The sequence below is a fragment of the Stigmatopora argus genome, chromosome 22 (assembly GCF_051989625.1).
Source record: "Stigmatopora argus isolate UIUO_Sarg chromosome 22, RoL_Sarg_1.0, whole genome shotgun sequence".
NCBI lineage: Eukaryota > Metazoa > Chordata > Actinopteri > Syngnathiformes > Syngnathidae > Stigmatopora > Stigmatopora argus.
In genome coordinates this window covers 7,671,725-7,688,686 of record NC_135408.1, presented here as the reverse complement: position 1 = coordinate 7,688,686, position 16,962 = coordinate 7,671,725, and the positions used below count along the sequence as shown (strand labels likewise).

At 40.3% G+C, this 16,962-nt stretch overlaps 1 protein-coding gene across 2 annotated transcripts; it reads left to right on the top strand.

Annotated features, from left to right (window-relative positions):
- The first annotated feature begins 2,975 nt into the window (after nt 1-2,975).
- Nucleotides 2,976-15,434, top strand: dpysl3 (dihydropyrimidinase like 3). 2 transcript variants are annotated; one of them, XM_077591811.1, is made up of 15 exons: nt 2,976-3,183; nt 7,078-7,166; nt 7,632-7,816; nt 8,548-8,712; nt 9,030-9,091; nt 9,310-9,390; nt 9,887-9,955; nt 10,614-10,734; nt 10,801-10,957; nt 11,412-11,553; nt 12,413-12,583; nt 13,692-13,871; nt 14,205-14,358; nt 14,831-14,946; nt 15,164-15,434. In XM_077591811.1, the coding sequence occupies exons 1-14, from the start codon at nt 3,145-3,147 to the stop codon at nt 14,923-14,925; spliced, it is 1,710 nt and encodes a 569-aa protein (XP_077447937.1). In that variant the 5' UTR covers nt 2,976-3,144; the 3' UTR covers nt 14,926-14,946; nt 15,164-15,434. The 2 variants fall into 2 exon arrangements, with proteins under 2 accessions (XP_077447937.1, XP_077447936.1); XM_077591810.1 differs by having other exon boundaries at nt 14,831-15,434.
- Nucleotides 15,435-16,962: the final 1,528 nt, after the last annotated feature.

Genomic DNA, 16,962 nt, shown 5'->3' with positions numbered 1-16,962 from the left:
GATGCTAACAGGGTGTTGTCTAGCAACAGAACATAAACAGAGTGGGCAGCTGCTTCCGCCTGTTGTCCAGCGTTGCCAGATGCTCATACAATCAAGTTAGAGAAAATGCAGTCTGCAGATGAAGTCCATCTCCAGTTCATTAGAAAAAGAAAAAATAGGCCTACCATATTAAAAACAAGACATTCATGTAACAAGTCAAAACAACCAAAATCTTAATAATACTTTGCAACAAGATTCTAACCTAAATATGGAAATTTGTAAATTTCAATATTCACATTTTAACCTTTCAATGCACAACATGGGTCAAAAATAATGACAAATATCAAAACTGTGGCTTATCATGATGTAAGAAAGAATAAAAATCATTTGTGCTGAACCAAACCAAGATATTTAGTTCCAAATACTAAATAATATAATGATATATCTCCTAGCCAACCAAAATGCATTTTCATAAAACAAAAGATAAAAATAAGAAAGGGAAAAAATCATTAAGAATGTGTAATGATTAAAACAAGTTACTTGAAGAATACTTTGACAACTGAATGCTGAAATTAATTTGTTATAGAAAATAAAATTATACAACCCATCCTGTGCCACAAAATGTTAAACTAGCCACACATTTTTCTTTTGCGCGATATTTTAGTCCAGCAAACAGCCACTATTCTGCAGTTCATCTTTTTTCCACACCCGCACACTCAAGCACACAGATACCTTCTCTGTCCCCTCTCTCGTGTCACCAGACCAGGCGTGCAGCATGGCAGAGCACAGGGAAAAGACCCAAGACGACTTGCCCGTGTACCTGGCCCGGCCCACTTCTACAGACCAAAGGGTTCGACAAAAATTTGGCGGCATGTTCTGCAGCGTGAGTGACGCCTTTGAGAGTAAGACTCTAGACTTTGATGCCCTCAGTGTGGGTCAGAAGAGGACCCCCAGGGCCTCACTCTCAATCGGAACAGACATCGGTTCTGAGGACGAGCGAGCCAACAAAGGGACGGAAACTCTTCAAAGCCCGCCGTTTGAGAAGGTGAGCATCCAGCATGTATTCGTGATGACATACATATGACTACTAGTGCCTTTGGACCAACCCGTAAAATGTTTGTGACATGCCATTGCAAATAATAATTTATTCAGGCATTCAGCCGCTTAACGAGTGTTGAGAATAGATAGATTTGTTATAAATGGAATTAGTTCCCTAATATTTGTCTACATTTATGAACACAATCCTCAATGTACTCTTCACAATACATGCCACAAATCCCAAGAATACAGTGCCATATACAGTACACTATTCAAATAAATACTGTATATTCTTTCAAAAACATCTCTATTTTTTATTTTTTGGCATGTAAAGTGCAGTAGAATGTAATCCATTTGCTCATCTATACATTGTATAAGCAAATCTGGATATGAACCTGCTCTGGAAATTGTAAATATCGGGGTGGCACAGGCTTCGATAATATAGGGCTGTATTCATGATGAGGGGTTTAATTTCTTAGCAAACACCTTGTGATAGAATTCTGTTCTTCATTGTGTTTTTTATTTCATTACAGCTAAGCAAAACATTTGTGATAACCCCAGGATGACTCGACAAATACGTGTACATCTGTTGACAGGTGACAGAACATGCTGGATTCATGGTGGATAGAAGTTGACAAATCAGTCCTGAACAGATCATAACCCGTGCTATGCGCAGCATTTTTACTTTTTCTATGAGCCAACACTGCTGTAAAACACATTACATCTTATTATTCAGCATTAAAGTCACCCTAATGCTGCTTCCGCAGTTCAAATAACCTTAGACTAACCCTAGTGATGTAAGTTGTCACAGTGAGGAGAAAGCAGACCTGTCTACCTCAAATGTATTAAAAACGCTGAGGATGGTCGAACAAAGTGTCAGCGATGTGTCACCGAGTCAAAATTCAAGTGTTTAAATGCTACAGGACAGCTCATCTTATCTAGCCAGAAAAGTTTCAATCAGCAGTGTGATGTCACCTTTTGGGCAAAGTTCTCCGATAATAATAACAAATAAGAAAAAAAATCTATTCTAACTATTAATTATACACTTAAAGTCAACGAGAACATACTGTACTGTACATACATACATTTATAGTGTAGACAATGACATGGCTGTTGGTGAGTTTCAGTGTTTGTTTAAACATGTGTGCATTAAAGATGATGATTGAGTAATGTAGGAAAGATCTGGTGGAGAGAAAGCAAGGGCTGGTGTTTCATGGGTCTAAACAATAGAGTCACATGGCTTCATTAGGGGGCATCCAGAGTGTGTTGATAGATTATAGAATCATTAGAATGTGGGTGTGTCATGTGCTGGAGAGCATCTGTGACAGCTGCTACATCATTTCACCCCTCCTCCATTTGGAAGAAATAAAGAGAATCTCGGCAAAAATAGTCATCAAATTACTGATAGTGTTTTGTTTCCTCTTATTTTGTCATATATAAACCTAACGTATATATGCATACTCTATGTGCACACGTTTAATAATGGCATTATTCATTCAGGGAATGAATATGTGGTCTTTGCGTTAAACTTGAAGTCAATTTGTCATTTGAATTTGTCAAACAAGGAATAATCTGTACACCTCAAAAGGTTGCTTTCTATGACTAACACAAAGTTAAATTGAAAATAAAACTGTCAAAATGCTACTATTTACTTATCCTACGTAAAAATGTTCAACAAAGTATGTTGGCTTTGTTATGTACTTTTTAATGTGTCTATGCTTAAATATCGATTTTTGCATTGTGAGTGCATTCAAGTGGATAACGACTTTTATATTGCAAAGGTGGACCTCGCCCCTAAATGAGTCAAATGATCAATAATTAATGCCTACTTTTCCATATGGATAGATGGATGCATCGTTGGGGTCTCTCTGGCGTCCTCTAAAGACAATTTATTGCCACTGCTCCCTTTCTATATGAGGCGGGGCCGTCTTTTTTTGAAATTTTGGTATTCTCTTCCGAGCACTGACGCTCCTGCAACACTTGCCGAGCTCGTGAACGGGTGTGCGTGTTTATGTGTACGCGCGCGCATCGTGCTTCACATTCCACATCCAGCATCCGTCCAGGAGGGGAATTATCATCATCATTTTATACCTCTTCTTGGGTTTTTGATTGACAGGGAAAAAAAGAATGTCTTATCAAGGCAAGAAGAACATCCCGAAGATCACGGTGAGTAGTTGACGACGCTTTATGGAATTGGCAACTTTGATGGCTGGGATAAATAAATCACTGCATTAGCCTGGTCTGCAAGAGCATTAACCTAGACCTTTTAGCAGCAAAAGTCTTTAAAAAATATGTTTATTATGAATATTTTTGTGTCTGTCAGCCCCCATTCTGCGGTGAGGACAATGTATTGGTCATGGTTTAATGTAGTATTAGTCTCTTTGTTGAGGGACTCGCCCATGTGAGCACTCAATTAAAGATATCACTTTATGTTTTTATCTCAATCAATTCATTTTTTTTATTTTAGTAGTATTTTAGATTTAGATTGTTGGTTTTGCATTGTGTAGGATTAAACGAGATTTTTTTTTCTAGTGAGCCTTGCAGCCATTTTGCTCTACGGTCATGTTATCCTATTATATTCTATATCCTTTAATTCCACTGCCCGATCATGATTAGAGACTTTGGCAAATAATCAAACGTCATTTCAAAGGGGATTTTATTCTTTCCGAGCTGAGCGTTGATGTTGCAGGCTTGTGTGGTGCAGAGGAGCGAGTGAAAGGCAAGGAAGGTGGATGGAAGGCGAGGAGAGGAGAGGGTGGGGGCAGGGGGGGTTGATGGGAGGCACACGCCCATTTCTGGGTTGATGTGAGATAAAGCAGAAGAGGGAAAGGAGTGTCTTGAATTGAGATTTTCATGGAGGCCAGCAGTTGTGTCACAGCGTGCAGGGTGGAGGTTGAACGGAGGCCAGTTAAGACAGCTGCGCCTCTGGTTTGTCGTCCAACTGCACATCTCTCCATTGTCTTTTTATCGTTGCAGTGATGTGCCGCATTGCTATGTCTTTGTCGTCACGTTTGTTTTAGCGACGGAATGATGTCCAAAAAAATCAGGTTGTGTTTTCCGTTCGTGTCTGGCCTTCCGTTTTCATCATGATAATGCAAAATGCACAGCTCTTGATTCCCATTGATGTGATTGGACCAAGCTCTGAGCTTGTGAGTAACAAATGTCACTCTAAAATGTTCAGAATTGTCTGGTGGTATGAGTGCTGGCTCTCTCTAGTGGTATTTGAATGATCTACTGCCTGATTACAGTTTAGTTATATTTAACTTTAATGAATAATATGTTTCAAGTTGGGCGGTCTAACAGAACAAAAGATTTTCCGGTCTCTTCTGACATGAATCATCATTTACAAACCTGGATCTAGACATCCTAACATACTCCCACCCCACCCGCTCCAATGTTGCTTCCAATGAGACCTCTCCCCGAAAACCCCAAGCCACGAAATGAGTTCGGGCTCATGCAATCAACACGCGTGTTGCCATATAGTGGGCTTGTATGCAAACAAAACACATGACCTAGCCAGATGTGATTCACCATGACGACCGGTGTGCATTTAAGATGGCACCAAAACACATACCCTATATGTCGGTGCACTTCTTTTACCGCAATCCACTCAAATGTGTATTTTTTTCTCAACTCTATAAAAATGTAGCTTTTGGGTAAATATTTGGTCTCTATGCAACTGCGAGAAAATGGAAGCATGGGTGCAGACTCCACCCTAATGTAACAGAAGCTCCTAACATCCTGTCGAACCTGGGAGTTGTCCAGTAATTTCCACAATTATCAAGAAGTGAAAAGAGGCAGTATGAAATATTCTTCCCTCCATTCTGGCGAAAGTGGAAAATAACATGAAAACATCCTGTCATCCTTTTTTTAATAGAAGAAAGCAGCCAAAAGACAGTTTCCTGTGGAGAGGCGTGCTATTTTAGGCATTTTTTTAGGTATTACTGTTTAGAAAAAAGAAATTTATTGCCCTTTGTTTCCTTGAACTTTTACTCAATTCATCTGCCAGGAATTATTATCTAAAAAAGGTAGAATCATTTCTATTTTTGGTGATACTGTCCTGATACTGTTCTTTCCTACTCTTCTTTTTTTGAACACTGATGGCATTGCGTGTTGAGAGCATGTTAATCCTCCCAAATGCTTTAGTTTGAAGCAATCTCATCAAATCCTGCACCCACTATAAAATAAAAACGACCACAAAATCCCCAACTCTAAATGCAGGAAGTGACATCAGTCATTCATAATACAGAAACACATTTGACCATGTACATATATTTCATTGTTAAGAAATACTTATTGTGAATGGAATTTCCATGTTTCCGTATGTACACAAGCCAGATAACAGTCTAGAGGTCTTTGTGCTGTAGTTAATTATAGCTATAACTACTACACACAGATGATGCTTTGGGGATTTTTTCTTTAAATTCCACTCGTAAAGCAGTATGCAGTCATTGGGAGTGGCAAACTGGGGCCTGACCCTGGATGGTCTGACCCGATCAGGATCAAAAGGATCATATCGGGTGAATGTTTACTGTTCTGCTCGACTCTTTTCCTCGTACTCGCAATAGGTCTATCACACCATCCCTTTTAAACGTTAGGCCTGCTGTCATATGATGTCTATTACCAAAGCTGCCACATGGTTTCAAAGAGTTTCCGTCACCGAAAGTCAAGGAGCTTTGCCTCGATTAACCAAAAGAGGATTATTCAGTCTGAGACTTATTGGCAAGTGCATTTTTGGGGGTGTTAAGGAAAAAAAGACTAACAGTAGGCTATAAAACAACAAAACTAGAATGTTATGATATTAAGGCAAAAGGTTTGAAATGTAAAACATGTCTAGCCATTGCCAGCATAAAGTAAAAATGGTCGATAAATTGTTTTGAAAATATTTTTCTGTCAAATAAAGGTATCATTTGAAAGAAATCAGTTGTAAGGTAGCAATAGTGGGATTATTTTTGTGGAGGGAGGGGATGTGCTAAATCGACAGTTTTAGAGCAGCATTGATGTGTAGGCAAGCTACGTTCCAGTTGTGAGCGAGCACTCCGATCGAGTAGTGTAATGCTTTCAGGGTGTGGTTGCCTGAAAAACCTCTGAGCATGCACTCAATACATACTACTTCATCACTATGGTACACTAAATATATACAGTATATTGATTGTAGCTCTTGGAAGACAACCAAGACTCTTTTTCTCTATTCTGGAAGGGATGTATCATGACTGAAACAGACTTGACAACCATCCATTTAGTTTCGGGACTGTTTGTCCTCAATGCAGTCCTGCATTAGCTGAATGTTATGATGGTTGACTTTAGGTTTGGGCTGCATGCCAGTCAGCTGCAGGGCACATATAGACAAACAACTCAGACTCATGTTCACACCTATTGACAATTTGGAGTCTGGACTAACAGTAGGCATTGGTAAGAGAGTGATGCAGCACCAAGTTCTGAAAATATAGCACAAAACCAGAGTCAATCTTAATATCTTTATCACAAATTTTGGAATCATGTTATGGGATAAGGTTATTTTGTACACATCAGCATGACTAATACGTCATTAATCAATAGACCCCTGTATTACGCATGTTACAAAGGTCCGTGTTATTTTTACATGTACAAAAATTAATGCATTTAATTCATAATGCATTCATCTAACAATGTTTTATACGCTGTGGTGGATTTGTTTTAATTTATTAGCCGCAATTTTCCAACTGGTTCCCCCAGTAACAACAGCCATTGCTTCTCTCCAACAAAGCAAAAGCCAGTGACCAATCTATTCACTCTCCCTCCCTGCGGTGAACTGGTTGCCATGGCAGCAGCACGCTGGAGTCAGTCCACAACTCGGCGGTAGATGCAGACTTTGATTTATCTGACTGTGTGGCGTCATGGCAATGCCCGAATCAAGCAATAATTTTCATTGCAAAGTAATCTAATATTTTGTTGTCGTTCTTATTTTACACCAAGTGATCTTATTATACGAACGTTTAGCAATCCCAAGTCTCCACAATGCTGCATCTCTTCAATGTATGCATAGAACTCGTTCTTATCTCCCTTTTTTTTAATCCATAGAGCGACCGGCTTCTTATCAAAGGCGGCCGGATTGTGAACGATGATCAATCCTTCCATGCAGACATCTACATGGAGGATGGTCTCATCAAGTAAGACCATTCTGTTCCCCCTCCCTTTGATTTTCATCCCTTAGCCTCATTAGCACTTTGAGAGCTTCTGCAAATCCAAGCTAAGATATTTAAGGGGAAATCCATTTTGACTGGAAAGCACAGAACTCAGAGAGTTCCAAGTTTTATTTGAGGGTTACTATGTGAGTAAAGAAAAAAGTCTAAGTATTGCCTACTGCAAACCCTTTCCAAACACTTATAAATATACACTATGCCTAATATTTTCTGAAGTTCACCTCTCCAAATCCTGTTTTTAATGAAGATTGCCAAAACATAACCAACTTTGGTTTGCACCCACTCCTAGTAAAACCTGTCCGTACTAACTCGGATAAATGGCTAACGTTTACTAAGCTTTGTTCATGCTTGGTTAATATTTTTTAAATGTTAATGCTGGGTATAACACCTCATAAACCCAACTGTTGGATAACCTTGACTAATTCTTCGCAGGCAAATAGGCGACAACCTCATTGTGCCCGGTGGGGTGAAGACCATCGAGGCCAATGGCAAGATGGTAATCCCCGGTGGTATCGACATCCACACTCACCTCCAGATGCCGTACCGCGGGATCACCACTGTGGATGACTTTGCTCAAGGGTCTAAGGCAGCTCTGGCCGGGGGCACAACCATGATCGGTAAGAGAGTGGCAGTTCAGGGTTAAAAATCTCATGAGTAAAAGAGGTGGAGCTGACACTCTAAGCGAGCCCCCTATGGGCCACTCTCCAAATCAAGTCTATACAAAAGGTTTTAGAAGAGGGGGGTCTTTTGGGCAAGCGGCTCCCATGGAAATTGAGAACAGTGTGTCCGCTTGTCTTAACATAGCAAGTACATATCTACTGTACGTGTGTGTCCTAAGAGACACGTCGGCATCACAGCCAACAGCTGCGAGATTGCATCGTCGCCGTCACGCTAAACTTCGATGAAAGCTGGCAGTGAGAGATCTACTAACAGACATGCCCCTGTTAGCACTATTCACGCACCCCATTCATTTGTGGGGGATTACATTTCGAGACTAAGTAAAAACATTCACTCGTTGGGTGTGGAGTGAACAGTTTCTTCACCCTTACGTAAGATTTTAGTGGGATTATATATTGTTTGTGTGGTAATAATATTTGAATTTTGGTGTGGGTTTTTTCAGTCCTGTCCCCTGACTGATTTAATAATACGGGCCAAGAATATAGGTCAATTTTATATGACAATCTCATGTTATAATGTGACATGTGCCATTGTTTGGTGCCACAAGTGGGTTGCAGCCAAAACATGCACTGACAAATGATCTTCTGCAAGATATAATGGAAAAATAGGAACCACCAGTACACAACTTTTGACGTGACCCTTTGGTTACTATCCTCTCCTCCACATACAGTGGACCATGTGATCCCAGAGGCAGGAAGCAGCCTGATGGAGGCCTTTAACCAGTGGAAGCAGTGGGCTGACGAGAAGGCCTGCTGCGACTACTCTTTTCATGTGGACATCACTCACTGGAATGACAGTGTCAAACAGGAGGTGGAAAGCCTGATGAAAGACAAAGGTATCATCATTTTTTTTAAATGCAATGACACTTTGTTTGTCCTAGAGAGGAAATTGTCTTGGGATGACAAAATAAGGCGTTAGTGCAAAACAGAAGCTTGTTATCGTTTGTTTTTCCAGTCAAAACAGCAACTCAATTACAAATAAATATTTTGTACATAGCTGTAAATGGATTTTCTCTTACCAACACAGAACTTTGGAATAAAATGTTGGTTCTTTATATTTATATTTGGTTTAATTTTCCTCAAAATGGAGGTCAAATTCATTTGCTTAGCTCAAGGCACCAACCTTCTTATATGTCTTTTTTCATTTTTATAGGAGTAAACTCTTTCCAGGTGTACATGGCTTATAAGGACTACTACCAGATGAGCAACAGTGAGGTATATAGCTTTCCTGACTAACTGTCAGTTTCCAACATGTGTCATGCATCTGACTAGAGAACTGCCCCACACATACTCAGTCATTTCAGGACAACACACAAAATATTTGCAGCATGAGACGCGGTCGCTGCCTCAAAAGGGACATCTTATTTATCGTATAGAAACAAATTGCAAGCGTAATGAAATGTGTTTTGTGTTTTTTTGTTGTTGTGCTGAAGCTCTATGAGGTGTTCACCTTCCTGGCAGAAAGGGGGGCCATTGCTCAGGTCCATGCGGAAAACGGAGAGATCATTGCAGAGGTAACGAAAACTGCTTTTCTCACAAACAGCTTCTCGTGACCTAAATTGGATCATCTGGTTTTCCCCCTCCTTTTTCATAGAGTATCTCCTTTGCGTAAAGACTAAACACACTGTCACGAAAGAGAGTAGGAGTACTTCTTCCACATGGTGGGGTGGGCAAATGAAAGTGTTGGATCTGATTCAGCTCTATTTCTAACTCTATCTTATCAAGCTTTAAACAAGGAATTGGATGGAGTCCATTATCATGTTTTCAGGAACAAATGATAACCACATGATGTTCAAGTCTACTTAAAAGCCACTGTTATGATGGTAACCATGACATCCAAAACCTAACTTAGACCATTTGTGGCCAGAGTGTCCTTTTGCTATTTCTGAACTAAAAATAACGTAATTTTAACTTAATTTGAACCAGTACAACCAAAAATACACCTGACTATTTGCAATCCTCTATGTTCTATGCTGGTTTAAGTTTTCCCATTATATGTTGGTCCAACAGGAGCAGGCCCGTATGCTGCAGATGGGAATTACTGGACCGGAAGGTCACGTGCTAAGTCGGCCGGAAGAGGTTGGAATATAACATAACACACAACAAACACTACAGTACTACTCAATCTATGTGTTGACACAGGATTTTGAAGAGAATTAGAATTATTTCTCTTCAATTTCATAGTCAAAACAACTTGTATGGCCACACATACAGACTTCACTCTCGCTCACAATCGCGCTGGTATTATTATGCATGTGGTTTCATGCACTTAAGTGACAGGGAGGATGTGAATCAGCAGTTTGGTGTCACTAAATGATTTAGTTTCCAGCAACTCGTCTGCTTTGAGGCTCTGTGAAAGGAATTTTTGGGATTACGAAGAATCAGATGCTTATGTCAAAGACATAACTGAGTTAAACCTTTCCCCTTTGTTTTCAATTGATTGGTTTTAAGAACTGACTGAACATGTTCTTAAATTGTCCAATGACATGAATGTGACCTCCGATGATTTGTCTATATATCTTTTGTTTAGTTCAGTATACTGTACAAAAGATGCATGAAAGTCAATGTAGTAACTGAAGCACTGCAAATTCTGGCATTACAGTTCAAAGTTCCCACTTTTGGTTGGAAAGTATTTATTAAAAACAGCCTCAAATAATATTTGCTGTGCTAGCATTTGCGTAGAAAAAAACTGTGAAAACCATACTTAACTGTGCCTTTTTTTTGTTACTTGCTCTAGCTGGAAGCAGAGGCCGTTTTTCGAGCCATCACCATTGCCAGCCAAACCAACTGTCCCCTCTACGTGACCCGCGTCATGAGCAAGAGCGCCGCCGACATCATATCGCAGGCTCGCAAAAAAGGTGAATGCCTGAAATCCTTCTGCCATCTTTTGCTGCTCATTTTCTAAAACTAGGCTTCTTCCTTAGGAAACGTTGTTTTTGGGGAGCCAATCACGGCCAGCCTGGGCACGGACGGAACCCATTACTGGAGCAAAAACTGGGCCAAAGCAGCTTCTTTTGTAACTTCACCACCACTCAGTCCTGACCCAACCACTCCAGACTACTTGAACACGCTCCTGTCCAGGTACACCTTACATTATTTTTATTGCAATACATAACCTAACCTCCAAATCCCTGGGAAACAAGCGGAAAGCTCCTTTGGAATTTGTTGCTTTCTATTGTTTGAAAAATAATTTCCAACATTATCTTAACCGACCGCTATTTGCACTGTCAGATGTAACAAACAGATGAAAACAATTCCTCTTGGCTTATATGCCTAAATCAAACCTCATTGAATATAATCAATATAATATGTGCAAAATGCATGCACGTGTGCTTCACTGGATTGCTTGTAGTTTTAAAGTATGTAGGGGTTGATTTTTTTTCTTTTTGCTAGTAACACAACTTGTCAGTTAAGTGGAAACAGGAATTATTTTTCCATCCAAATTCCCTGGGTCCTGTTTTGTGTGAGACTGTCAAATGTCACCTGTGAAGATAACGATAGCGTAGTTGCTTTACAAAACTTGTGTGTCCTCCAGCGGAGACCTGAGTGTGAGCGGCAGCGCTCACTGTACATTTAGCGTGTCGCAGAAGGCCATCGGCAAGGACGACTTCACTCAGATTCCCGAAGGAGTCAATGGGGTGGAGGAGAGGATGACCCTCATCTGGGACAAAGCTGTGGTCAGAAAGCCTGGAATCTTCTTTACTTTTATCGCTTATTGTTATTTTTACGAATTGTGGCACAAAAGTTTCGAGGTAAATTACTACCGTGACCAGACGTTTGGTCGCCGGACTTTTGGTCGCCGGACGTTTGGTCGCCGGACGTTTGGTCGCGGACGTTTGGTTGCCGGGACCCAAACAACCGGCGACCAAACATCCGGCGACCAAAAGTCCGGCGACCAAAAGTCAGGCGACAAAACAAGGTAAAACAACACGGTCTACGCATCAATAAAAGCCAACAATGGCCCTGAGCAGTTTCACTGAGCGGACGTGTGAGTGTAGAAGAGTTTGTATGTACATGAGTTGTCCCCTTAGGAAGGGACGTCAGTCAGGGTCTTAACAAGTTCTCCAACAAAACACAATAAAAGTACGGGAAATTTGGAGCTTTTGTTTAGCCTAATAATTAATAGGGCATTAAGTATGATTAAATAATAATTCACAGTTTGTATTTAGGGAATTTGAGCAACAATTTTAAATGTTAATTATCAATAACCTTCTGGGCTACCAAACGTCCGGCGACCAAAAGTCCGGGGACCAAAATTCCGGTGACCAAACGGCCGAGTACCAATTACTACATAAGGGCCGAGGCAACATTTTGTTTGCCGAGGGTAAATTTCACAGAAATAAGTTAATTTGTTATTAGCAAAACGCATTGATGTCAGAATTTACTATTATTAATTTAAATATCCTTGTAGTAACCTAGGAAACAAAACAAATACACTCTGGGTGTTGTATCATTCTTGTTATGCACTTTTTTAAATGGATGTCCCTAAGTTCTTCTTAGAAATTTGAATATCCGATATTTTATTTCTCTTTGTAGACCTCCGGCAAGATGGACGAGAACATGTTTGTGGCAGTTACAAGCACCAACGCAGCTAAGATCCTCAATCTGTACCCACGTAAGGGTCGGATTGCTGTCGGCTCTGACGCCGACCTCGTCATCTGGGACACCGATGCTATCCGAACCATCACGGCAAAGAAACACAACTCGGTGCGTAGGAAATCGTGCATCATTTTACTTCTTCACTACATAAAAACTATATGAAGCAAATGTATATGAAGGAAGTCCACCCTGGAGGTAGAATAAGAGACAGACAGTGTGTGTGCTGTTGTACAGCACACTGGCTTACACACACATTTTTGACCAGGCTCCAGAGAGCTCAGAGTTCCTCCGAACGGAAATGAGGTCTCAGAGGATCTCAAGCTGACTCACAAAGTACATTCACGCCTACTGAATTAAAAGAAAACACTTACGTAAAAATAGCAACCACAAAGTTATGTTACCATGCATTAAACGGAGGTATTGTTTCATGAAAAAATGAAACAAATGAGCCTTGTTGTATTTGCACACAATCACATGGCAAATGTGTTTACTGATGGATATGATGAGATAAACAATATGAATCTCTCTTTTATACTTATTTTCCCAAATCAGATTTAGACATAGAATTAGATTTCACGGTGTAACAAACCATGCTAATTCCCTAAATCCGCTCTTCCTTTGACTAGAATTCCCATTTACTAAATTCTGAGTAAAGTAAAAAAACAAACAAACACAAAAATTCTTAAAACAACAATAAAATTGTGTAACATTTGAATTAAAAACAATTTGACTGTGCTTTGCGCCACAAAGTGTCAATTTGATTCAGTAGGAGTTGAGAGATCTCAGTCAATGATGTTCACATTTTTATTTCCCACAGTTTGACTATCCACCAAAACACAAAAATTCAATTCAGAGTTGATCCCAGAAACAATAAATCTAACCTAATGCATATTTTGTTGCCTAGCCAAGCAGGAGTGGCCATGTTTCCTATCATATTGAGCCCACTCGCGCACGCTATTTGTCATGACATCATCTTTGGTGCACAGCCACTACGAGTTCTGCTCTGCACTGGCCTCAATTTGGACAACAAGCCAGAAAGGAGCACCAGTGGAATGAGGGAGTTAACTATAGTCACGATTAGAAAGATAAAAATGACTGAAAGTGGAAAACTACCACATTTGGAAAATAGACTTTCAGAGGAAGGAGTGGGTGGAATATTTCATTTCAATTTAATCCATCATATGCGTCGTGTCTCGCTTTTCTACTTTAATTCCAGGCTGCCGAGTACAATATCTTTGAGGGTATGGAGTTGCGCGGCGCCCCCCAAGTGGTCATCTGTCAAGGCAAGATCGTCCTGGAAGATGACAACCTGCACGTAACCTCGGGCGTGGGCCGCTTCGTCCCCTGCTCGCCGTTCCCGGACTACGCCTACAAGCGTGTTAAAGCCAGGAAGCAGGTAAAAGTGTGTCCACTTCGGAGCATTTTGTCTATTCATTTTTTTCAATATGAAAAAAAGTCCACAATTTTACTGCTTCACAACCCCCAGCAGATGGCAATAATGAGTCCAGGTGAAAGGTTTCTCAAAGAGATGTCCGTATTTGGATAAACCAATCCAGGCTTGTGCAATTAAAATACAAGCAACATACTTGTTTTCATGTAAACGTGGCCTGGATGAGTGGAAAATCAATAAATTATCAAAAGTTCCATGACACGCAAAACAGCCCTTTTTCCCATTTGTCATCCTTCTTTATTGGTCCCATTTTAACCTACTGTCTGTGGTTCTATGCAGCTGGCTGTCTTAAGGGCAGTGCCCAGGGGAATGTATGACGGCCCCGTGTCGGAATTCTCCATGTCGCGAGGCGGCACCCCGTCTGCCTCGGCGCGCACGTCCCCCACCAAGCAGCCTGTCAGGAACCTGCACCAGTCAGGATTTACTCTATCAGGTAACTTTGCCCCATGCGGTGAGCATAAATCCCTCAATTTACGCGATATATAGTCCCTCATTATTACAACACCTCTGCATGGAAAGCTTACATCTAAAGAAAAACACACTTTTCATGAATCTCCACCAGTAAATAAAATAAAAAGCTCTCATGATTGTATTGTGCTACTCAACAACATACAGTCTTGGTTGTTGTCGGTGTGTCTTAACAAGCATAGTTAAGCTTGCAGGGTAAAATAAGACAAAGGAGGTGATCTCCCTGGGAAGGAATTTGTACATGATTTCATTACTAGCTGCCCCCTTTTTTATTCAGAATGGATGTGTTCTTTGTTTTTACACGTCTACAAAAATACAAGCGTTGTAGAATAAATTCCTGCATGACAGTGTCAGACACGCAACTCTCGTGTTCGGTGTTTTTGGTTTAAATCCAAACCTGCGTTTTCCTTACGCTTCCCTCCTCTTTGTGCTGTCAGGTCCCCCCACCCCTGATGATGTCTCCAGCAGGCCTGCTGGTCGTCGTATTATGGTACCCCCTGGTGGCCGGTCCAACATCACCTCCCTCAGTTAAACCCCTGCACCCCAGCTCCCATCCCATTAGGGCAGGGGTGGGCAAACTATTCCACAAAGGGCCACAGTGGGTGTGGGTTTTCATTCCAACACATAAAGAGGACACATTTTCACCAATCTGGTGTCCTACAAGTGCAATCAATGGATTGCAGTCTGGTGCTTCTTGTTTCAGTGTCTGTGCTGGCTCAGTTGGAACAAAAACTTGCACCCACAGCGGCCCTCGAGGACCAGTTTGCCCACCCCTGCGGTAGGGTCAACTGTGTGCCTCCAGAGCCAGACTGTGTTAATTTGTGTGCACGTGTGAGTAGGGGTAGGGTTGACTTCAACAACTACAATTAATTAAAAAACAAACAATAACATGGACTATACATGCCTTACCCGTCACTATGCTAGACTTTGAAAACATAAGTTTTATTCAGGACTTTGGCAAGAACCAAGTTTTGAATGCCCACCCCCTTCCTTGTTTTAATTTTTATTCTATTAAAAAATGATAAAACAACCAAAGCACAACCAGTTTCAGCCTTTTTCTCAACAGTTAAATATGCTAGAGATTCTGTACTGGTGCTCTTGGTTTAGTAAATCTGTTTAAAAAGTACGGAAACGACTTGTTCATTAATGACACATTTATCCTAATTGGCTCGCCGTGTGATTATACATATGCTAGATATCATGTAGCTTTGTGAGTGATGTTATTTAGCTTGTTTTGAGGGACAGATAATAAACGAGATACTAATGGGGGGCCGATCTTGAACAGAAGACATGGAACTGCATGGGCCACACATTGGTGACGTGATCCATGATTCTTTTCAATATGTCTCTGAGGTGACCTGATCTATGTGTTGTACTGAATAAGGTGTATTTGGACGAAAAAAAGTAGCAAAAAATAACACTATTGTTATTGTAAAAAAACATGTCGAGGCATTTGTTGATGTTTATCAGTCAACTGTAAAATGAGTAAGTAACAAATTCAAAGATAAGTGCATGTGATCCCATATACACAGCAGAAGAAGAAATGAGCTTTAAGACAACCCCTTTCACTTTTTGGGTTCTACATTCCATACACACACACACACACACACTCACACATATATACATCCCAATTTGCAGCTTTCCCACCAGAACATCCTTATGCAAGCACTTCAACATAATGCATCTAATATTCTACCTAACATTCAATGTAAATGGTGTGCCGCTGTGGAGGAAAGGATGGACTGGGAGAAATTGGTGCTTTTAATCTGACTGACTCAGAGACAGAAAAATACAACAGTACACGAGAGCCGCACTGAAAAGAAAAACAAGTAGAAATGGCCAAACAAGCATGACAATAATGTAGTAATATTTGTAAGAAATAAAAAAATATGTCCAAAAGTAAATGGTTACAAATCTGTACCTCTACAATTTAAACAATGTTACAAGAATAAAGGCAAACTTATTCAAAATTTTATTGTTTTATTAGAGAATTTGGTGGTTTCTTTTCAGTGTGGCCCTAATACAACTTTGTAGGAATCAAGTAGTGTTTGTTGTATTTATATTGGTTTGTTTATATGTTGTTTCTTTTTATACTATTGTATAAACCCCCTAAAATGGCAAAGGTGGAAAAAAGACATGTTGTGATGGTCTGACTTAGTTCTGGAATAAAAAAGGGTAACAGATGAAGAATGCTTAAAGCGTGTATTTGTTTTTGTGTGTGGTGGGACACTTTTCCTTTAAAATCACTTGATTGCACGATACAAGTCAAGAAAACATTGCGCTCATAACTTTGGGTGGCCTTTTTGTTTAGGGCCATGTGATGAATAAATAGAGTGAGGCAACAATCGACAACTAGTTGTGACACTCATACAAGTTTGGAAGATTAATGAAGAGCAGAACTGAATGATGTGGGCTTCTTGATGTAGAGTGAATTATTCACTCAAGCATCCCTGACCGCAAACTGAGAAAAAACATCAACAACTATATTTCTTGAGATGCCTTATGTTGTTTACCACATCCATTGAAGGGTTATTTGTCTATCAGCTGGAGCAAATTGGGATCGTCTCCA